Source organism: Malaclemys terrapin, chromosome 14, assembly GCF_027887155.1.
Source record: "Malaclemys terrapin pileata isolate rMalTer1 chromosome 14, rMalTer1.hap1, whole genome shotgun sequence".
In the NCBI taxonomy this organism is placed as follows: Eukaryota; Metazoa; Chordata; order Testudines; family Emydidae; genus Malaclemys; species Malaclemys terrapin.
In genome coordinates this window covers 13,204,784-13,228,548 of record NC_071518.1, presented here as the reverse complement: position 1 = coordinate 13,228,548, position 23,765 = coordinate 13,204,784, and the positions used below count along the sequence as shown (strand labels likewise).

Here is a 23,765-nt window from a genome sequence, read left to right as displayed (position 1 = left end):
GTGAATCAGTGACAGACCTGGAAACAGTCCAAGGCGCCTTCTCTAACCACATAGCAGAACTCCCTTCCCACAAAGCACTTTTCATCTGTGGATCTCAACATACTTTAAAAAAGAGGTCAGTATCGTTATTCCTGTTTTACGGATGGGGAAACTGAGGCAGAGGGCAGTGAAATTATTTGCCTAGCAATCCAGTGGCAGTGCTAGAAATGGAGCAGCTCTTGAGTCCCACTCTAGTGCTTTATCCACTAAGCCAAACTGCACACCTTAGAGTGAGATGATGATATATTCTTCTATTTTTTTTCACCTTTCCTGGTAGTTTCTATCACTACACAGCCTGTATCAGAGGGGTAGCCATGTTAGTCTGTATCTGTAAAAAGCAACAAAGAGTCCTGTGGCACTTTATAGACTAACAGACGTATTGGAGCATAAGCTTCCAATATGTCTGTTAGTCTATAAGGTGCCACAGGACTCTTTGTCGCTCTTTACACAGTCTGTGACCTGTGACTTCTTATTTCCTTGTAACATACTTTTTTGTTCAATAGAACACACTTGTTGGCTAGGTATTTAGATGGCTCCCATCATCATGGTATCAGAGTGACTCACACAATTTGTTCTCACAACACCTGGGCGAGGTAGAGAAGTGGTTCTCACCCAGGGATACTTGGAGCCCTGGAGGTGTGCCAAGGTCTTCCAGGGGTTACATCAACTCATCTAGATATTTGCCTAATTTTACAACAGGCTACATAAAAACTAGTGAAGTCAGTACAAACTAAAATTGCATACAGACAATGACTTGTTTATACTGCTCTATATAATATACATTGAATAGTAAGTACAATATTTGTATTCGAATTGATATATTTTATAATTTATATGGTAAGAATGAGAAAGTAAGCAATTTTTCAGTACTAGTGTGCTGTGACACTTTTGTATTTTTATGTCTGAGTTTATAAGCAAGTAGTTTTTAAGTGAGGTGAAACTTGGGAGTATGCAAGACAAATCAGACTCCTGAAAGTACAGTAGTCTGGAAAAGTTAAGAGTCACTGAGGTAGAGAACCACTATTCCTCATTTGCCGATGAGGAACTGAGGCACAGAGAGGTTAAATGACTTGTCCAGGATCACCCGAGAAGTCTGTGACAGAGCCAGGAAATGAAACCAGATCTCTGGAGTCCTTTGGTATTTTAGCCACAAGACTATCCTTTTCCTCTGATTCTGGACTGCGGTTTGGATTTGGGTTTTGTTGGTTTGTTTTTTAATAATGACCATAATTGAAAATGTACACATCTATTAAAGTCTGCATTAAATCTGTTACTTTTAGCAAAGTTCATTTGTCTCTTGGCCAGACTATGGATTATGTATAATATTTTAAAATATCCCCTTCCTCGCTCTCTCTCCTGGGATCCTGAAGCAGCCAAGCATCTGCTGGTACTAATCAAAGAGAACTATTTAGCTTTTGAGCAAAAACGTTGTCCTGCCTCAGATTAAATGGTTAAATGGTTTAGCTTTATATTGTTGTAAAATACTTCCAAAGGTTGTGTTTATTCTAGCTGATTTCCTGCCATGTTTTTCAAGGGTCTATGACTGGCACAAGGGGAGTCTCAAAACAGACATTAGCATTTGCACAAAGCTTAGTGCCTTGTCTTATTATTCTTTTCTGTTTTTATGGAAGAGGCTGTATTGGTGTGGGATATAAAATGGCGGTATTACTGTTATTTATTTGTAATGCAATAGTGTCTAACAGACACATTTTAGAACTGGATGTGTAATGGTCCCATTACACCATACAGAGAGAAAACAAAAAGACAGTCCCGGCCTCAAAGAGTTTACAAGCTTAGTATATGAAAGGAGACAAGAAGAAGCAGATGGGAGAGCATTGTGTAATGGTGAGATGATTATGATTGTTGCACCAAGCAACAGTTCTGACGCATGGCTGCCTACCCATTGTCAAACATCCCGTAAGCATGACAACAGAAGTGACTGAAGGAGAAATTTGAAGACCACTATGACAGCCAGTATTAATGGTCACTAAATTAGTGGCTTTGCATATTTTTATGGGGAGCTCCACTTATGCCCAAGTGGCAGCATGGGAGAAAGCATGAAAGTATTTAAGAGAAGATTGGATGGCTAGGTGATAGGCTGGCCTTGTTAGAGCAGAGGTGGTGGTTGATGGCTCAGTACCATATAAGAGGTTATTGGTAGTGTGGGACTGAGCCGTAACAGTCCTTAAAGGTGAGGACAAGTTGTTTGTGTTTGATGCAAGGAGCGGGGGGAGTTGGTGGAAGGTTGCAAAGAGGGAAGCAAAGTGAAGTGGCTGGGATGGTGAGCCTTGCAGATGTTCTTTTCAGGAAAGTTTAGAAGGATAAAAGAAGGAAGGGATCAAGATGGCGTTTGTCAAGGCCAAACGGGCGGATGTTGTAGTAGTCAAGACATGACAAGATGAGGGTTTGGATGAGAATTTTAGCTGTGGAAACAGAGGGGAAAGGCTGGATCATAGAGAAGCAGCAAGATTTACATGCAGCCTAGAGGTGTGGGTCTAAAGAGAGGGCCACTAATAAATAGTGGTGTGTTCCACAGTGCCCCCCTGGAGGGGATGGAGAAGAGTTTTGAAATTTGCATTTTTTCATGTCCTGTTGGAGGTGGTGACTGCCATCTCCCTGAAATGTGAGATCAGTGGTTACACTGGCAGAACTGTTGTCCAATGTCCCAGGCTATCTTGAAACTACTGAACAGATGGGTGTGAACTGGCCAGGAGTGCATTTAGGCTGGAAAGTAGGTGGTTTCTAACAATCAGAGGAGTTTGGTTCTGGGACAGTCTCCCAATAATAGTGGGGACAAGAAATCTAGCTGGTTTTAAGATAGGGCTTTATTGGTTTATGGAAGGGATTATGTGATGGAGGCACCAGCAATAGCAGGAGACTGGACTTGGTGACCCAAATGGTTCCTTCTAGTCCTATGTTCTGAACTAATTCCACTTGTAGACTGGGCCACATTCAAACTAGGAATGGACAAACCTGTTCAGCACCGTTCAAAACTGGCCCAACCTTCACCCACATGCCCCAATGTAATTTTTGATGAGATTTAGGAAAAGCTCAGAGTCTCACCACAATCCTCCCTGCTCCCTCATTTCCTAATACGTACCTACTTTCTGTGCATCTTAGATTTCTGAGAGGGGGTTAGGAGGCTGGCCCATTCACCACCCTTTGGCACAAGTCTGTCTTTGGGAAGCTTGGACTCTCTCTTGATGGAAGCTTATCATTTGTGTGTGAACGTGTAGTCTGTTCCTCGTTTTGGCGGGATCACCTTAAGGGATTGCAGGAGGCAGCAGCAGTTAGGTGGTGGTATCGAGCAGCTTCTCAATTGAAACTTGTAGTTCACAGTGGAGCACAAGTACTGGGGAAAGACACAGGGTGCTGCTTACAAGAATTAGGGAAGGGGTTACTGTGTTACTCAGGGTGTCACACTGCAGCTGTTGCCTCTTACAAGGGAAAAGAGGGATTCCTATCCTCTATTTGGGTTTCTCTCCAGCCACCTCCCAAAGAATAACCTACACCAGGGGGACCCAGGGAATGAAATCACCAATATAGACGACCAGCACAAAAGTCCTCCCCAACCCAAAGTAAACATGCCTTCTTGTAGGAAGAGGTGTGTATGGAGGGAGAAGCACATGAAAAGTTTAAAGATGGAAACTTATAACCTATAGATGTCATTTTGAGCCGTTGGCTGGGGTTTGCCCAGATGGAGGGAAAAGCATATTGAATCATTCCTATGTACCAATAGCCTCCTATCCCAGATTCTGTTTTCATAAAGGATATACACGGTCTTACTGGGCATGTCTACACCGCATCTGGAAGAAAGCGTTCCAGCCCCGGTCCACAGACTTGTGCTAGCAGAACTTGCACTAGCCCTCTGAAAATAGCTGTCTAGACAGTGCTTCGACATTGCAGCTTGGGTGGGAGCTTGGGCTCTCAAACTCACCCCCCAAGTTTCAGAGCCTGAGTTCCCAGATGCAGTGTAGACATCCCCAAAAATAAGTTTTATAAAATATATGGTACTGTTGAGCTGATCAGTTTTTTAGGATGTTGAAACCATTTTATTTTAATGTTCCCACAGAATAAGTTTTTTCCCATGGTATGTTGCATTTGTTGTCTCTGTACTGAGCATCCACATTACTAACATGGATATAAAGCCCCCGCGGGTGTTATGTTGTCACAGGGAGTAGTTTAATGTTCAAATGGTGTCTGGTACTACTTTGACTTGAATATGTTTCTGCATTCAGCTACACTGAGATTTCTTTAACTTCCCAACGGCTTGTTTCTTAATTTGAGCTGTGTAGCATAAATGGAGCCTATTGATTCAAATAATATTCAAAAGAGGATTTTGCAAGACACACTTGATAATTATGTTGCATTACTCATCATTTCATAGGAAAGCTGCACTTAATTTCCACACTGCAAAATGATACAGGAGATAATTAGAAACGTATTTTTTCCATTTGGATAACAAATTATTAAACATTTACTATATATGTAGCAAGTAAATTGGTTTAGTTATACTGTAATGACTGTGCGCACTTAATGAAATTCCAAAGGAAACTGAATATTAGCAAACATCAATGAGCACCTCAACAGAGATTACTGCTGAGTCTTGTTTTCAAAATGGAGAGTAGCTGACAGATTTGAGGGGATAGAAAATAAAGAGGCAGAGATGGAGTAAAACAACAGACAGTTGAAGCATGATTTTGGATTATTTGCTCCAGGCATAAGATGTCCTTAAACCAGTGATTCACAAACTTGTTCCGCCGCTTGTGCAGGGAAAGCCCTTGGCGTGCCGGGCCAGTTTGTTTACCTGCTGCATCCTCAGGTTCGGCCGATCGCAGCTCCCAGTGGCCACGGTTCGCTGCTCCAGGCCAATGGGAGCTGCTGGAAGCAGCGGCCAGTACGTCCCTCAGCCCACGCCACTTCCGACAGCTCCCATTGGCCTGGAGCAGTGAACCGCGGCCACTGGGAGCTGCGATCGGCCGAACCTGCGGACACGGCAGGTAAACAAACTGGCCCAGCCCACCGGGTCTTTCCCTGAACAAGCGGCGGAACAAATTTGGGAACCACTGCCTTAAACTATTAGAACCAGATTCAGGAAAGCATCCCAATTCAGGAAGGCTGTTTCAGCATGTGCTTGAAGTTGAGATTTAAGCAAGCGCTTAAGCATTTTCCTGAATTGGGATCTCACCAAAGTGCATTAATGAAGTATCATCTGCAAGGTACACAGCGCCCTGAATTCCCACTGAATTAGTAGCAGTTGAAGGAGCTCAGCACACTGAAGGATTGATCCATAAGTAGTACAAGGACAGAACCAAAGTCTAGAGCTGGATGGAAAATGTGGGATTGGGGCATGGGGCTGGTTCTGCAAAAAAACCAACCTCATGTTAATGAAAAAAAGTCCTTGTTTTTGTCAAATTTGTCAGTGGAAAATTTCAGGTTTTCATCAAAAAACTACACGGAGGAAACCAAAAACTGAAATTTTGCAGCTGAAAAATGCCCCAAAAAAACCCTAACAGTTTTCCAACAAAAATCCAAAATTTTCAGGGAAAGCAGACAATTTCTGCAAAATATTTTGTTACACAGACAAATGGGTTTTCACTGAATTTCAATGGAACATTTTCAACCAGCCCTGCCAAGGACCCTGAGAATGCAAGGTTGAAACTAAATTGAGTTACAAACTGATCACCGTATGTATAATTCTCATAATTTGATAGTAGATAAAAAAGTTACTTCCTCTAATGGTGACATTCCTTGTTTTCCATGATTGTAGAGTTGCTGAAATGATTTATATATGTATATTATTTTGTTGCAACTACTTCTTAAAAATCAGAAAATGAAACTACTAATTGTCTAATTTGGGTGACTGCAGCTAACCAATCATCATATTTAACCTTGAACTTCTTCTCATGAAGAGATGCATTTCATATGAATCAGATGCTGCAGTTCTGCAGGCCTCGCTAATTGCAGATGGACATTATTAATAAAATCATACTCAGGCAGCAACACTGATATAGCGCGATTCCTAAAAGAGGTGGAATGAATACAAGGGATTTGGTTCCTTAGTTGCATTACAGTCTCATTTTAGAACTGATAGCAATAAAGTAGAACAAGATTATTACTTCAGCAGCCTTTTAAAAATTCATTTATTTCTCGGCAGAAATGGATTCCATATCTTTATTCGTGTTCAGATAGATAAAGAAACAGTTAGCTATAGGAACCGTAAATGGTCATACTCAAGTTGTTTATTCATGGGAGTGCCTTTAAATAACCAATTACATAGTTGTCCATCACCTCCTAAATTCTGACTTTTTACTTTTAATTGTAACTTTTTTTGCTTAGTTCTTAATTTGTTTTCATGTATAATTGCTTTCAAGGCACTAATTAAAGAGTGATTACAATAAAACTATCCCAGATTCCCATAATATACATCACTATCCGAGTCACTGGAGAAAAATAATGTGTGGTTATTATGTGGTAGTGTGCATTTTTAATGAAAAAGAACTATTGCAGTTCAAAAGTAAGAGTCTGCTTTGCCACTGGGCTTTAGCACAGCTAATGGGATACAGTAATCATTTCCCCTTTGCTCTAACAGGTAATCCAACAAATTCAAAGTATCATTGTTAGAAGGAAATGTACAGTAACCAACAATACTTTGCATTTCTACTAGATCTTTAAAGAGCTGTATGTAAAATGTGTATTTATTTTCATTAGACAACATGCTTGGATCTCTGTCAATTTTGGCACAGTAAAAAATTCGCTGTTATTGTAGTTATAACTGTTTTAAAATATATATACTTTTAAAACCTCCTGTGGAGGTTTTGAAGTAAGAGCTGTTCAATTACTGTTTAATTACTGTGCCTTCCACTGTGGTGTATTCTGGCATTAGCTACCATGGATATGTTAATCCTATTAATGTCGACAAGATACATGATTAATTACTCCAAAACGATCTCAAGTTCCTCATATCTTAAGGCATCAACACATGCTGGACTTTCAGTTTTCATAATGTAGTCAAATGTTAGAGTAATTCTTTGAATCATGCTAATCTTTTCCCTACATCTTCAGAGCATACTAAAAAGGTGAATTGACTGGCCAATGTTCATCCCAAAAATCAACCACATAGAGGCCTACATATGGGATTTGGCCTGGGACATAGTGGATCTGTGTGTGATTATTCTTTTTATTGCTCGTGTAAAGGATCAGAGATGGTCACCATGTGCAATATAAGGGTTTTATTAATTAAAGGGTTTTGTTTTTTGGCACAGGGAAGCTGAGCAGCACCCGGCTCACAGTTGCCATGTGGTGCAGCATAGCTTCTGTGTTTGCGTACAGCTGTTGACACAATCAATAATGGTCAGAATTCTCATTAGCACGAACATCCTTGCCTGGGGTGACTGGAAGCAAAATGAAGCATTAATGACCCACAGCGATCAGCAGTCCAGTAGGAAAGCCAGACAGCTGTGAACCAGTATTCTGGGAGCATTGTGTATATATAGAAAATAATATTAACTGTTTTTAAAAGTCCATGGTTTTTATATAATCATAGGAATTAGAGACGGAAAAAGAGCAAGTTGCTGATCTAATCTAACCTCCTGTCATGCTGGATTCTTCACTAGAGGACATTTTTCCAGCACTTGGTGAAGTCTAGTTTTTTAAGTGTCTCAGAGAGCAAACCTATCCACCAAATGGATTTCCTAAATTAGGAATCCTGTTTTTAAAATGTAGCATCATCCATTCTTCTCTTTGAAGAAATGTAGAGCTTAGCTATTCAAAATCACAAACAATGTCAACTGGTCAATCCTAAAACTCCAGGACCTAAAACATCTGACCAGACTGGATTTCCCATTCACTTTTCTGCTTTCAGTTTGGATGGTGTCTCATCTAATTTTTTTGGAGTGCTTCTTTGTATAAATAACATCTGAGGACTCAGTGACATAACGTGTTGCTGAACTTCTTCACAAGAAGAAAGAGGAAATCTAATTTGGCAGGAGATGAAAGTATTAAATCAGGCAGTTTTCCACAAGCTGCAGTTGTTGATTAAGATAATTGCCTTGACTTGGATGAGTAAAGAGGTCCCAAATTCCGGATTGATTGTTCAGCTATGGTGGGTATAATTCATAGTGAAAAGATTTTGGGGGATGTGAAGTTATTAAAAAGAAAAGGATAATAACAAATAGTGAAGAGGACACCAAATCAAACAGCTCTGTGTTTTTATGGAGTGTCTTAACCGAGACAACATGGTGGTCTTGGAGAAGATTTGATGCAGCTGTCAAACCCTAAAGCTCCAAAGAACACAGCTGTCATGAAACCTATTTCAGAACATCCTCTGACCTTTAATGCAAATGCATTTCTGCCCTTCCTCTTCTACCAAGGTCCATTGGCAGTAAGTGTTGCTCTTCTCAGCATGCTACACGATACAGATGGACAGAAATGGCTTTGATCCAACAGCAGCAGCTCTAAGCTCCCAACCATAACAGCCCCCACAGGAAAATATACTGGGATAGGCTCTTTCACCGCAGGCCATCTCCTAGGCAGTTTTGTGAATTTATTTTAAATTGTTCCTATCTAGGCCTCATTAAGGAGTTCTGCTTTAGTAATACTCTCCCTCACCTACATCTACCATCCGACTATGCACATTCATCCTCCCTCTGCTCTCCCCCTGTAGTTCTTGGAGTGGGGAGCAAGAGGGAAATAGGTCTCCATCAGGCTGGACTGATATGAAAGAACTCCAGGGATTCATTTTATTGCAGTTTCCTACTCATCAGTATCTCTTCCTGCTACACAGGAGGACATGCTTCATATTCACAAGGCACTGTGCTTCTTTACAGTAGCATTGGCCATGCCAGCCTTTTCGTATTCTCCTCGAATGTGTGGAAATGTTTATTTGGTGCCAGTTCTGAGCTGTGTAATGCCTCTGTGGTGGTCATTGTGTCTCTGTTGAGCCTCTTGGGGCTAAAATCAATACCACAATACCACAGTGGTAGTTTAAGCACCAAACATGCTCAGGTCAAATGGAGCCCAAAGTGTAGGTTGTATGAAAGCAAGCCTATCGGAATGTTTCTATGGCTTCCTTTTTTCAGTGGAAACCATTTTTAAGTAAGTAAACATTCCCTTGCAGTGTCTGCAACCCAAACACTCTATCACTGTGCTAATGCACAAGAAACAGAAAATGAAATTGAGTAAACCACAAAAACTAAAAGTGAATCTTATTTGCCTATTTTGACTTTCTGAGTTGACAAATACAAACAGCAAACACACAGCATGATCAGTGACCAGTAATTTAGGGACAAGAAAGTCTGCTTGGCCTCTGAATGCTGCACAACTCCAGCAGTTCCTTGCTGGAGCTAATGATACAGGCCCTGTGGATGAAATTCAACCAGAGTTCAGAGAATCTGTATTAGACCCTCTTTATCACTTAAGTCCCACTTAAACTCAAGCCCAGAGAATGCAACTCAAATGGGGTGACGTGATAAATAAGGCATGGGACCTCTGATTTGGAGTGAATGTCACCAGGATGCACTGACGTGCAATAGAGAGACATCAGTACAGATTGCTCTCATTTGAATAACTGTTATAATAATTATCAACAGCAGTGAGATCTAGTGGCAAAGAATGGTTTGGTTTTTCTTTTCCTAGCACCTTGAGGAAACAAGCTGCCGCAGACTTATTTAACAAATATGAACTTTTGGCACCCATACACTGCAAAGTCTTCTACTACTTGCATGCATTTTACAGAAGCTTGATTCAGATACTGTGTAGCAAATGGAATTGCATTGGTACAGCGAAGGGCAAAACCAGGCCCATTGGCTAGGCAAGCAAGTTACAAATAACATTCTCATGTACAAATTTTGGAGAGTGAAATTGTAGCAGCTCTTTCAAACTTTTGGTCAAGTGGGTTTTTTTTTAAATATTATTCTTCATTGCTCCACCTGGATCCCATATCCAATATTGTTTTTAGAAATTGTAATGTTCCCTTCTCCTCTCGCCTGCTGTTTGCATTTGCAAGCTACTTAAGGGTATCCTAGAAACACACCTGAACCTTTCTCCAGAGTCTTAAACCTGATACTGTGCATGAAAAAAAATGCAGGGAAAGCACATTTTCTCAAATTTGCCTCACTTAATGTGAGATGGTGCAGATGATAATAAATGTTGTGTGCCTTGCTTTCAGCATGACATTTCTGGTGATAAGTTTCAACTGGTGGGCAAATGTGTTTGCTGGTTCCTTCAGTTCTGTCCTATTCATTTGGATTATTTATATTTTCTGTAATCTTTTAAAGACTAGATTTAGCTGAAAAGGTTTTTTTTAAAAAGAAACTGCTTCTTCTTTAGGGACTCTGTTGGTTGTTCTTAAAAGAATATTTTCTGAAAAGAATTCCTAGGCTCACAGAATGTATCCTGTTCAGTACAGAAAGCTTAACAGGATAACTGGGCTTACTGATCAGTATACAGTTATTTCATAAAAGTCCGTGTGGTTCTATTTACACCATTTAAAAAGTCAACTTTTTGATGAAACCATCTGGGATTCCTGAAAAGAGGGAAGATTTCCAAAATTAAGTTACAGCAGGGTCCTTAATTGGAAAGCCTCTCATATTAGTAGTACATTTGTTTACATTATAAATGTATGTATTCATTCATGTTCTCACAGTTTTTTAAAGTCCAGCATTTTCTAATGTAGGGCACCATTGGGCAACACTTGGGTTGCAGAACTGAGGGTTCATTGGTTCCAATTTTCAAACATTGGGGTGGCATTTAATAAGGGATTTAGGGGTCCGGCTCTCATTGGATTTCAGTAGAAGCTGGTAGCCTTACTGTCTTAGGCACTTTTAAAGAGCCAAGTCAAGATGTCTAAAGTTAAGTATCTACATCCATATTTGGGCCCTAACTGACCATGCTAAGTATCCAGGTCCTGATTTATGCCCTTAAATGTAGTGCAGGGTTCATGGAGCAATGTTTAGTTTCAAACTTCCATGCTAACCAGTTTAATAATGTAATAAAGCTGTGTCACAGGTGGTAGGTCTTATTAACATATAATTCTGTGTTTTACGTTCTTGCCTCAACACATCCCATTGTTCTGGGGAAAAAAAATGAAGTGACAATGATATGAAACACCCTTTATAGGCAATGTTCACAGTTACTGAAGTTTCCCAGCATTAAAGTGAGGGAAGTGTCTACCCCCTTCCAATCCTCGACTATTAAATAATGTCTACATTTTATGCATCAAATAGCCAGTAAAACAAACACACACACACAGAGTATTCCATTTCATCAACACACAGCTCCCATGAGTTCTGAAACTTCATACAAGCTCCTCTCCAACGCACTGGTGAGCTGAGGTTTTTTTGTTCCTTTCTCACACGTACTAATTACATTCAGCTGGTAAATGTCTTTTTTTCAGTGGTATCTGAAGGACACACACAAAAAATTGGAAATGCACATTGCTCATGCACTGAGGGGTTAAATTATGGCATTAGCCACAGCCATGCATTTGGTGTAATGTATATAGCATTGCTCCCGCATGCAAAAAAGGTATTCATTGAAAACCATGACAGACTAATTGAAAATATAGTAGTTGAATATATTCCTATAATGAATACACTCAGTGAAAACAATCTGCTCACAGATATTCTGCGAAGAGAAAAAGAGGCAGAATGAACTTTTTGTTGAGAATTACTGGCTGATCACTACTTGCATTAGTTTGCAGTTCAGGTGACCATACTATAATTTGTTATTTGTATTAAACTAGCACCTAGAGACCCTGATCAAGACAGAGATCCTACTGTGTTAGGTGCAATACAAAAGAGAATCCCTGGGCCCAAGTATTTATAATCTAAATAGACAGTGCCAAACATATAATTTTTTAGAGCTGGCTGGGAACTTTTTGACAAAACATTTTTGTTTGGTTTTTGTTGGTGGTGTTTGTTATGTCAATTCATTAAAACTTTATATGGGAATGTACTGGGTTTGATGAAACTTTAATCAGAAGGGCCTTTCAGGTCCATGATGGAATTTCTGGTCAAAACCAGAGGGAACAGCCAGTGAGAGAAAAGGTCACCTCAGAATATCTAATGGCCCACTGGTTAGGACACTTGCCTGGGCTGTAGAAGACCTGGTTTCAAATCCATGTTCTGCCCGATTTGGAGAAGGGACTTGAACCCTCCTACATTCCCAGTGAGTGCCTTGAACACTGGACTATTGGCTATTCTGGCAGAGGTCTCTCTTTGGTTTTTGAATGAAAAATTTGACAGGTCTCTGTTGTATCCCAATGAAGAACAAGAACAGTTTACGAAGTCACAGGATGGGAAAACTATTTCCTGGCTAATTCTCCTCATTTTTCTTTATAAGAGACAATATGAGCATCATGGAGAATAGCTGTCACTTTAGTATGAATATAAAATACTGGTTTCTGAATTCCTACATCCTTGGAATTTAACATTTTTTGTCTTACAGGTGAAGGAGGCCATGCAGCGAATCCATGACAGGGGCAATATAGGAAAACTTATTCTGGATGTGGAGAAGGCACCCACTCCGCTGGTGAGTGAAAAGCACTGAGTATATAACAACTGTTATCATACAAATTACAGTGTGTCATCAACTCTGAATTAATTATTTTTGCCTGTGGTTTTCTACCAGATATATATCACCTAAAGAGACAAAGTCAAAACCAACAATCACAATCTTTAATTTGCATCGTAAGGTACAGTACAAATTGTAGTTCTTGTTCTGAAAGAGATTTGCAGTAAATAGCCACAGCAGTTCATTTCATAGGTAAAATGGTCATCTCTGTCTCTCAAAATACAAGCCAGTATTGCTTCTGGAAAATCTTATTGCATTACTTTGATTGGGGGGGAAAAAACAACACAGCATCTATTTCTGTCTCTGATGGAAAACAAATTGCTGTTCCATGTAATACTAGAATGCTACATTAGTGGAGATAATGCAGTGGATTGAAGCCAAACAGACCAAATCAACTTATCTTTACCTATCAACCCAAGAGAGTACTCCCCTTAAAACCTGCATATCTGCAGAATTGCCTTCCCAGTGCCATATAAAGGACAGGATGTGTCTTGGGTAGGAACCAGCTAGTGATTTCTTAAAACTCTGTTGAAAACGCCAGGTATGCTGCTATTTTGGGTAAAGTCATGCTTTGTAAGCTTTAATGTAATGATAATTGTACTTGTTCCTGAGCAGCGCCTGAGAGAGAAGGAACATGGTGGATCTACTGAAACTAAATGTTGTGTTCAGACTGAGCCCAGAACATCAAGATGCTGAGAGTGAAAGGTTACAGAGAAATATTTGGTAGAGGGAAGTCAGAAGGATCAAGCCCAAACGTTGGCTGTTTACATTGGAAAGAGTAATAGAAGAAAAGCAGGAACAAATTAACTAGAGATGGGTCTAAAATACACAGTTTGGATTCAGATCTGAAGTTCTCCCCATTTGGAGAGAGGTGGTTTGGATGTGTTCTAAAATTGACCACAAGTTACTTAATACTGTATATAACCCTCACAAGGCAGCAGGAAACCTGACTTAAAGGCTATTGGAGTCTCACACATGGAAACCAGACACTATTTGACACCAGACACTCAATTGAGCCCTAAAACTGTAAAACACAGCAGAGCAATAAAGAGTGAGAAAAGAGGAGGAGTCTCCAACACTGCATTAATACATATTAAGCCATCTAGTCTCTTGATAATGCACATGCCTAATTGCCATTAGTGTCTGTGGAAGCTACAGACTTAGAAAGTGAGAGGATATGTGATCTATTTTCACAAACGCTGAAGGGAATTCATTCAGAAATATGAGGAATTTCATAATGTCACTTGTGTGTCCATTAAAATAAGGTTGCGTTTATTTATTTCATTTCATTTCATTTCCATGGGGTTTCAAGAGCTAGCAACAATCTAATAGAGCAGCTATAATTTTGGCTGGACTCCTTTTTTTTCCCCTCCAGAGTTTATAGTTATTCATTGTCCTTAGTTAGGGAACCCAAAGTGCAGTATGAACACTAGAGTATTTCATGATTCTGTTCTAATTCATAACAATAGAGCAATACTATTGCAAACTCATCTGCTACTCTGAAGGTAAGTATTTAGCTGTACTGGACTTTGGCATCAGGAGTGGGATGAAGGGATCCAAATGGGCCAAGGAACTCCAAAAAGAGAGCAATAAGTTAGAAACAATAATCCACAAATATATTCAGAGCAGTAGGGGAAAAGTGATTGTAGCCATTTTCCCCAGGGTTACCTCTTATTCTTCTGGTTTTCAAAGAATGGAAGAATACATAATAAAACTGCCTTCTTTCCCCAAATATGTTTCCAAGTAAGTTGTTTATTGTGAAATTAAGGAGTCAGGTTCTTACTGCAATAAGCCATTCCATGCATAATTAACTTATTGGTACCCTCATGCAATACACCCCTCTTAGGCTGAGCCCACCAATGAACTCTCCATTGTGGACTATTGTGATCTATAGGCAGAAAACTAAATCAAAGCTTGATGCTATTAATGTTTGGGTTTTAATTCCTTATTTCATACAGGTTTAGAAAATACTTATAACGGGTCGGCAACGTTTGGCACGCGGCTCGCCAGGGTAAGCACCCTGGCGGGCCGGGCCAGTTTTATTTACCTGCTGACGCAGCAGGTTCGGCCGATCGCAGCCCCCACTGGCCGCGGTTCGCCGTCCCGGGCCAATGGGGGCGTCAGGAAGCGGCGCGGGCGAGGGATGTGCTGGCTGCGGCTTCCTGCTGCCCCCATTGGCCCAGGACAGCGAACCGTGGCCAGTGGGGGCCGCGATCGGCCGAACCTGCCACATCAGCAGGTAAATAAAACTGGCCCGGCCCGCCAGGGTGCTTACCCTGGCGAGCCGCATGCCGAACGTTGCCAACCCCTGACCTATAAAGTCAAATGAGGATTTCGCCATGTACTAAGTAGGATAGTCTTAGTTAGCAAGAAAATTCAGTATCCATGGTCTATGCAGATGAATGCAACAAGGATGTCTCATGGAACATGGAAAATGACTACAATTCTGTTTATGCCTGTTTGACCTCAGTCAAATTGGAAAGATGCAATGTAAGCATTTGTTGCATCTTTGCAATTTACACAGCATATAATAACCATTCTCAGCTGGAAAAAAGATGCTGTGCTCTTTAAATACTACTATGGATTAATATTTTGTGTGGTTATCTACAACCTGAAGAAGTTCCTGCACTACACAATAGAAATCTAGCATCTGTCCCACCATTAAATTACATTGTATTTTCACTGTAATGATGTTGATTCAGTACCTATTTATCCTATGGCAGCAAGTATACATACATTCACATGCCCAGTGGTCCTATAAAAAATTGGTCCTATATTTGTTTTTATACAAAACAAATAACCATTCTGTGGGTTCCTAAGACACTGTGCCTGATTGAATATTTGTAGGACCGGATGCCATCTATTAACACTCACCAAAATATCTTGCTATTCGCTTTTGTGAGGCAACAGATTCTGAAGGATTCATAAAACACATGATGGATGCACTTTGTGACCCTCCCATACATTTGTCTTTCATATATGGGGGTCTTGATGTTATTTTGCTACCAATACACACATCAAACCCAATTGCACAAATGTCGTACATAGCAGCTCCTGATAAATAATTCAACTGTGTAATCCTTTGGAGAATGGTTTATGATCTTACACTGAAATTGATGTACAACAGACAAATCTTTTTGCACAGATAGAATGTGCATTTTCAGTTTTTAACAAAGTTTTCTTTTTTTTTTTAATGTCACTTTATCAGGTGAGTCAAGCTAAAATAAAAATAGCTGAAAAACCACCATAAACATTGTGATTTCCTTCATTTTGTTCACAGATGGCCAATGACAGCACAGAGACAAGTGAAGCAGGAGAAGAGGAGGAGGACCATGAAGGGGACAATGAGAATAAAGAACGCATGCCATTTATCCAGTAACCCTTAAGAATGGGGGATGGGGGAAAACAGAAAGATTGATTGTGTAGAAGGGAACAAGACTGGGAAATCTATTCTGTGCATCAGTGAACAAATGCTGTAGTACAGTGTGTGTTGTATTTGTCTGCAGCCAGCTGAGCTATAAATTGTTGATCATTGTTGTTTTGAACTCAAGTGCCATTCCCATCCAGTGCAGTATTATGACATTCCATAGTGTGACGGCCAGTCTGTAGGAGTCCCATTGATTTTCTTTTCCTATCTAAAAGCCTTATTAACGTACTGCGTAATTTTAGATGGGCATCTTTCTTCATGTGAATTTGTGTAATGTTTTTTCAGTTCGGAGATTTGTTTGTTTGTTTTTTTAATTCCCTGCCCATCGTCTGGTATTCTCCAGTAATCAGAGGGAGGGCTTTCAGTTTGTGGACTTTCAGTAAAGAAGGTCAAAACATAGCATTTCTTTATGAGACACAAATAAGAGGCTGCAAAGAAGACAAATTCTGTTTCCCTGAATCGTGCTACTTCATCTCATAAACAGTTCTGTCTTAAGTTTTAAAAAATACCTCATTTGTAACCCTAGATAATATATGGTAGAGTCTGAAAGAAAATATGCCGGAAGTCATTACTAAGCAGCTTTGATTAGTGTTGTATAACCACATTAGTCATCAGCACTACAAATTAAATGGAAATTAATGCATGGTGCCAAATGTCATGCTTACTGTTGACCCCCCTAATACCATTCCCTTGTGTTACTTGCAAGGAAAAGTCAATGGGCCACTTTTTCTGCCCAGTGCTTCTTAACCATATGAAACTTACCAAATTTACTGTTGATTCAACAGCACCTCTTTCCAAGGTTTAATTTGAGCTGGCTGTGTCCAAAAGCAGAAGTAAGCGTATTCTTAGTGATATTTAAAAGCTGGCTAACAGTTGGGATCATTGTTCAGCACATGGAATAGATGTTATTTTGTTGGCTGAGTTTACACTCCTGAAATCACTAGTGGACTAATAAGCTGAGTAATGGTGCCGAACTCCTACAAAGATTAATCAATTTGATCACAACTCTTAGGCCTCAATTCCATCAGCACTTATGCACATGAATAACTTTACACAGGTGAGTAATCCTGCTGCTGATCTGTTCTGATCTGTAAAGTTAGTCACGTGTGGAAATGTTTGCAGGCTCGAGCCCTTAAGAACATGTAGTGTATCTACCTCTCACTAATCGAAACAAAAACAAAATATGACACTGAAATAAATATGCTTGTCCCTATCTTCCATTTACCCAAGTTGCAGCTACAGAGTTCTTCCATGGTCCTTTTTTTTTTTTTTTTTTTTTTTTAATGACTGCAGCCACTCACAATAGAAGTAGTAAAGGCATGTCCAAGACTTCATATTCTGACAATTCCCTTTTGGATTTAATATCTTTTTCACAAAAGAAAACACTTCTCTCAGATGCCAAGTTAGCTGATCTCCTAAACCTAGCAGTATTATGTAGTGATCAAAGTAAAAAATGGGTTTCTCAGGCTTTTCTCAATGTGATGGGAAAGATAGGTCTGGATGACTTGTGTGTGTGATTTTTAGAAGATTCTCTCTTCTTTTCCCCTCCCCCCTTTCTCTTTTCCTGTTTAATCCATGCTCCCTGAGTAGCAATGTCCATCTCTTTACTCTGTGCTCATGCAGTTGCTGCTCTAATACTAGTTAATTGTGCAGAATGTTCATTTTAAATGGGTTTACTGTGGGTTGAAAAAAAATTACAAATAATGAAAAAAGCCAACTAGACAGTTTATAGAGAAAAATGCCACAGAAAAAGCTGCTGTTGAAATACAAAACAGAATTTCAGTTTTTTATAGAATTTAATGCAGAATTTCAGCATCATTGTATCATCTTGTCATGCCAGTATTTATCTAAGGTATTAGTGCCACATTAGGCCCAGGTTTGCCATCACAATGCAGACCAAATGAATTCAGTGAGAGTTTTACATGCATTGGGACTGCTAAATTGAGCCTTTAAAGGAATCACCATTTAATTTTTGTCACATACGATGACAACAGTAAGAATGGTTGGGTATCTTTGTTTAAAAGTTACTGAAGCAATTTTGTCCTGCAACACACTTAAAACATAATTCATGACTTTTCATTTGACACCAAACTGAGCAATATTGCTAGTAACCCTGAGCTGGCAGTAAAGTGGCATTCCCAAGGCCTTAGATAACTAGGGCAAGCAGAGTAACAAACCAGTTCTTCTGTTAATACCACAGTCTTGGTGGGACTGCACTTAAATTTCCTTTCAAGTCAAATAAAGATTAACATTCCTAGAGTGTCTGTAGAAATGGTAGAGGACAATGATCAAACGAAACCATTTTTCTCATTCTTTCTGGTTATTTTAGTGAGGCAAAAATACTTCTGATGCAACTCATGCCAATTTAGGGCCAGTTTCTGAGCTCCAAAACAGCACCTTAAAGGGCTGGAGAAATTTCGCTGGATACAATGAATTTCCTCCAGATCTACCCTCCCCGAACATGGGCTAACTTCTACTCTCCATTACACTGGTGTAAATCTGGACTAAGTGAAGATCCTGTCCTGCTTCCATTGAAATTAATGGGAGTTTTGCAATTAGCTTCAGTGGAATCAGGATTGGGCTGTGAGAGCAGAATTTGACCCACTAGCCCTAAGAGTTTACTGAAACTTCACAAAAGGTGGCATCTCTTTTGTCTGGTATGTTACAGACCATTCAGAAGAAAATGATAGTAGTTAGGCTGTTATTACTGAACAAAACCCTCTCACAGTCTAAGCAAATATTTGCATTTACCACTTGCTAACTCTGTCAGTTAAACAACTTCTCTCTAGATAATTGATTGGTTTGAAATAAATTATTTCTCAATTTTGCCTTAAGGAACTGTGAAACCTTCTCTTTAACTTAAGTCTGATTGAAGTGAACTGAAACGTTGTTTAATTGTCTTGTTGCTTTAGAGCTTTTGTTATATTGTGCCTACAAAGCAAATTATGTTTACATAAAAATATAAATAAAATATTACGTATAGCATTACCCTGGAGTGGAGTCACTCATTCTAGTATACTGCTCCTGTTTGGGAGGAGATTAAGATAGGTTAAGAAAAAGAACACTTTTATTGCAAAATACACTGGACCAGGGTCATTAAAACCAACTGAAAACACTGCCTTACGGAACAGTAACAACTCAGACATAAAATGTTCTATGATATTACAAAGAATTGGTGTTTTTAACAGTCTGTGAGAAAGGTCAGACTATCACAGCAGCATTTTCGTGAAGTGTTAGGGGGAGGAATCAGTGACTTTCACAGCATGTAAACACCAACTTTCACAATGTTCTCTCTGATTGCATTGAGATAAATCTGGGCATGCATGTCACAGTCACAGTAAAAATTGCCCCCCCCAATGGGGTCCCCCAGGTAAGCACCAGCATTGTATATTGCTAACACTTATATATGCATGGGAAGGGATCTTGGGAAGGGTTGAAGGTGTGAGTGTGGAGTGAAAGATTCCTTTGCAGGTTGCAAGAGGCCGAGGGGGAGGAAGGGAGAAAGGAACGGATTAACTCAACGATCCAGCTAGGCTCGAAGATAAGGAACGAAACTGCAGCCCAAGGCCAACACACACAAACAAGCTCCCTGCTGTCAAGCAGCCAGAAGCTTGTGAGAAAGGAGAACTGAACCAGACAGACCTGATGAGGTTGCAAAACTAGACAGGTTGCGAAGGCCAGTGAGCTGAAAACAACAGCCTCACGACCCTGAAGACAGTGTGTTTTGGGGAAACTAAGAGAGCCGCGGAAGGCCAGTTCAGACTGGTACTGAGAGCACAGGGGGCATAGGAGGGGCGAAGGTCCATAGACGAAAATTGCTCCCAGAAGAACCCAGGGCTTAAAACCCTCCCAAGAGCTGAAGCAAGTCGGAGATCAAAAGCGGACCCTAGATGGCCTGTGCACAGGATAGAACTCTTGTCTACCCTTCCCCCAATTCTTCTTACGTTATACCCAGGCTTGGCGAGCCTTGGGTTGTGCGTGTGTGAGTATGAAAGTGGGTTAGGGCTTGGGCACTAACGCTTTCTTCCTTCCTCCGAGTGACGTGGGGCGTACCCAGCACTCACCGCTGTTACTTGATTAATAAAGCTTTAAACTTAGTCACTTGGTGTGCTCCTTCAGCTCCTCCCCTAAAGATCCTGCGACCTCAGCCTGATCACCTGAAGCCCTAGGCAGATTGGTAACATAAATCTGTCACATGCACATTAACAACAGAGGCAATTTTTTCCCTTCAGAAAGTAATAAGATATTTTTAGTTAATGGGATCAGGTTTTTTCCCCCTCCTTCCTGATTTACTCACTGGAGTTCTATTTAAGTCAGTCGAGCCAACTTGTGTAAGGGCTTGTCTACATTACCCGCCGGATTGGCAGGCAGGGGTCAATTTATCGCTTCTAGTCTAGACGCGATAAATCGACCGCCGAGCACTCTCCGTCAACTCCAGTACTCTACCAGGGCAAGAGGCACAGGTGGAGTCAATGGGAGAGCATCAGCCATTGACTTACCGCAGTGAAGACACCATGGTAAGTAGATCTAAGTACATCAACTTCAGCTACGTTCTTGACATAGTTGAAGTTGCGTAACTTAGATCGATTTCCCCTCTCCCCCTCCTTCCCCTTCCACCCCCCCGAGTATAGACCAGGCCTAAGTGAAAGAACCACATACATGGTTATGATCTGAAACAATCAGGAGGGCCTGGTTGGAAGGGAGGTTATGTGGCTTTGTGCACAGTATTGGGAGTAAGAAGCAGGGTCGGCTCCAGGCACCAGCTTGGCAAGCAGGTGCTTGGGGCAGCCACTCCGGAGAGGGGCGGCAGGTCCAGCAATTCGGCGGACAGTCCCTCACTCCCACTTGGAGTGATGGATCTTCCGCCAAATTGCCGGCTTTTTTTTTTTTTTTTTGGCTGCTTGGGGCGGCCAAAACCCTGGAGCCGGCCCTGGTAAGAAGACCTGACTTCTAGTTGCAGAGCTGCAACTAACTTGCTATATGACATTGGCCAAGTCACTTAACAGGTCCCTTCTCAGTTTCCTCATCGGACTCTGATTTAGACAAATAGCCAATATAGTAATAAGGGAGCCTTCCCATATACTGGTACTGACACTGGGCCATATTCTGCCCTCAGATGCATCTAAACCAGCTATCTAGGCAGTTAGGCTTAGATTTTCAAAGGTATTTACTCAAGATACTCCCAATGGGAGTTAGGCACCAAGGTGCTTTTGAAAATCGAAGCAAGCTCTGAACTGCATCTTTACATGCCTTAATACCTTTAAAAAGCTGGCCATTAAGTCCTGACTCTGAAAGGTGCTGAGCGTCCCTTAGCTTATGTTAAATCCCATGGGAGTTGAGGGAACTGAGCACCTCTCCAAAGCATTCAGCACCTAGCAGAATCGAGGCCCTTACTGCATACTACGCTCATCGCTGTGAGGCCAGTGAATGAATTTGACACAATGAGTTAAAAGTGTGTTGTAACTTTAACTATCAGTTTCCTGGCCGTTGCAGGTTTAAGTCAAGGGTATGTTTGTAGTTGATGCCTCCTTCATCTCACAGGGGTGTTGTAAGTATTAACTGGTCAATATCTGTAGAGTGCTTTGACAAAAAGGGCTATGTACGTGCTACGTATTATTATTATGCAGGGTGTCCCTAAGGACATGAAACATCTCACAGCCAAGTTTCATCCACTCCAGGTGTGTTGATTAGACTATATCATCTTCTGAATGCATTCTTACGAGCTCTATGGATTTGTCTTTGATTCACATCCTGAAGATTGGGCGTGCTTTTAATTATTGTGAAAGCCATCAGATCATTAGCACTGGGATGTGTGTGTGTGTGTGTGTATACACACACAGAGACCCCAGTGCTATTGATCTGATGGCTTTCACAATATTATATATAAACCAGTGATGATAACTTTATACACGTATATCCTCTCAGCACACCTATCAAAGTGATGTTTTTGATTTAGTAGCTCCATTAGAAGTCTCTTGTGCGAATTTCCAGTTCTCCATTGAATTCATTGCTAAGGAACCCATTTTAACTAGCTCACTTTTTCTGGGCCATTACTTCTTACTCCCACCTTTTTTCAATAGCAAGTTTCAATGGCTAGTCCAAATGACTTGACATTTCAGAATAAATGTCTTGCTGAAGGATTGTATGAAGTGAGGCATCCTTCTATCTAGTGAGTTCCTATAAATGAGCTTCTTTGAACTAATGAATGCCTGGCATTTTCACCTGGTTGCTTAGATTTCAGATAATACTGAAACCTGTCTGTACTGTAACATGATACCTCTGGCACATGAATACCACCTCTGATATTGGGCTGCCAATAGTAGCAAGGGATTTCTACATTCCTTACTTGGGTTTTTCAGCGGGCTTTTTTGCCTGAAAAAAAGAGGACAGGGGTTCCAGATCTAAGAGCTCCATTGGTTGTTTGCTCAGCTATCAACACAGCCAGCAGTCATTTCTATGATTCATTGAAGTTCAAGATGAAAAAGACCTGTTAGACCATCCAGTCCATTTCCATGCCAATATAGGCTTGTTTCCCATATCACGTGCTTTGGTGTCTTGTGCAGTGACTACTGAAGGTAAGCAGAGCTGCTAGTCTTCACATTGCAAGTTACAGTTTATAAAATATCAACTCACTACTTAGGTGTGAAGATATTCAGAAGATCCAAAATGCACATTCTCTGATCAAACAATGGACTTAAGCCTACAGAGTATCAAAGTGGAAAAGTTTTGCTAACTCTTCTGAGAAAAGCGTTCTACTGATGGGACTTGTGAGTAACCCATAATGGAATCGGATGGGGAACAAAGGACCTGGTATAAGACAGTGACTTGGAATAATTAAATGTGAGCAGAGGCTGAAGGCAGCCTTAGAAAAGAAAATAAGAGCGATGCAGCAAATATATGTGGAGATGAAGGACACTCATTTAAAGATCACTTAAGCAGAATATGAAAAGGCTAAGATGCATAGTGGCTTATTTCAGAGACAGCTAACGTTTGAAGGCATTGGGGAAACAGAAGGAACTAGGTTTCCTCTCCTCCTCAGGCAGAGTAGATCATCAGACTCCATTCCCACACCCGTTACGCACAACCCCACCTTCTTTCTCTGAAGCTTTAATTACTGCAGTTTGGAGGCATCTCTGAGGAGATTACAGATATCTGCACATATAGAAGAGCCAATCCTTCGGACCTACCATAGGCAAAACTCATATCTACTTCAAAGGGAGCGAACTATGCATACTGTAAAGGCATGAGGGCAGCAATTATGAGACTCAGCGCTGAATTAATCCATCGTGGTAAATTATTTATTTAGTGAATTTCACTTCTCCTTGGTTTTGACTTTCTGCATTTAAAATAATCATTCATTAGTCTAAATTATTTGCCAAACAATTTTGGCTGAATAGCCTTGGTTTGTAGATTGGGTGTCAGCAGTTTGCTGTGAATATATGATAGTCAAACTTTGAGCTGCCTTGCTTAGTTTTGACTGGACATGTAGGTCACGTGATATGTTTCCACTCCCTGAGTGGAAAGAGTGTATCTCTTAAAAGCATGTGAATACTCATGCTTATTAATTCAAAATTTATTTTTCATAATGCTTCTCCCACCTTGGTTTAAAATTCTCTATTTTCATGAATAGTCCTGCCAGTAAACTCATTTTCTGGACTTTTCCTAGAAATTAAACATCAAAGGAACATGAAGACATTCTATGTGAATTCATTAAAAAAATTGAATG

At 40.5% G+C, this 23,765-nt stretch overlaps 1 protein-coding gene across 1 annotated transcript in view; it reads left to right on the top strand.

Annotated features, from left to right (window-relative positions):
* The window catches only part of VAT1L (vesicle amine transport 1 like), an 88,531-nt gene extending 69,504 nt beyond the window's left edge, over positions 1 to 19,027 (top strand). Inside the window, exons 8-9 of the mRNA XM_054049397.1 lie at positions 12,487 to 12,570; positions 15,893 to 19,027. Coding sequence (XP_053905372.1) covers positions 12,487 to 12,570; positions 15,893 to 15,991 — 183 coding nt within the window. The 3' untranslated portion in view covers positions 15,992 to 19,027. The remainder of the gene's footprint in view (positions 1 to 12,486; positions 12,571 to 15,892) is intronic.
* The last annotated feature ends 4,738 nt before the right edge of the window (positions 19,028 to 23,765 follow it).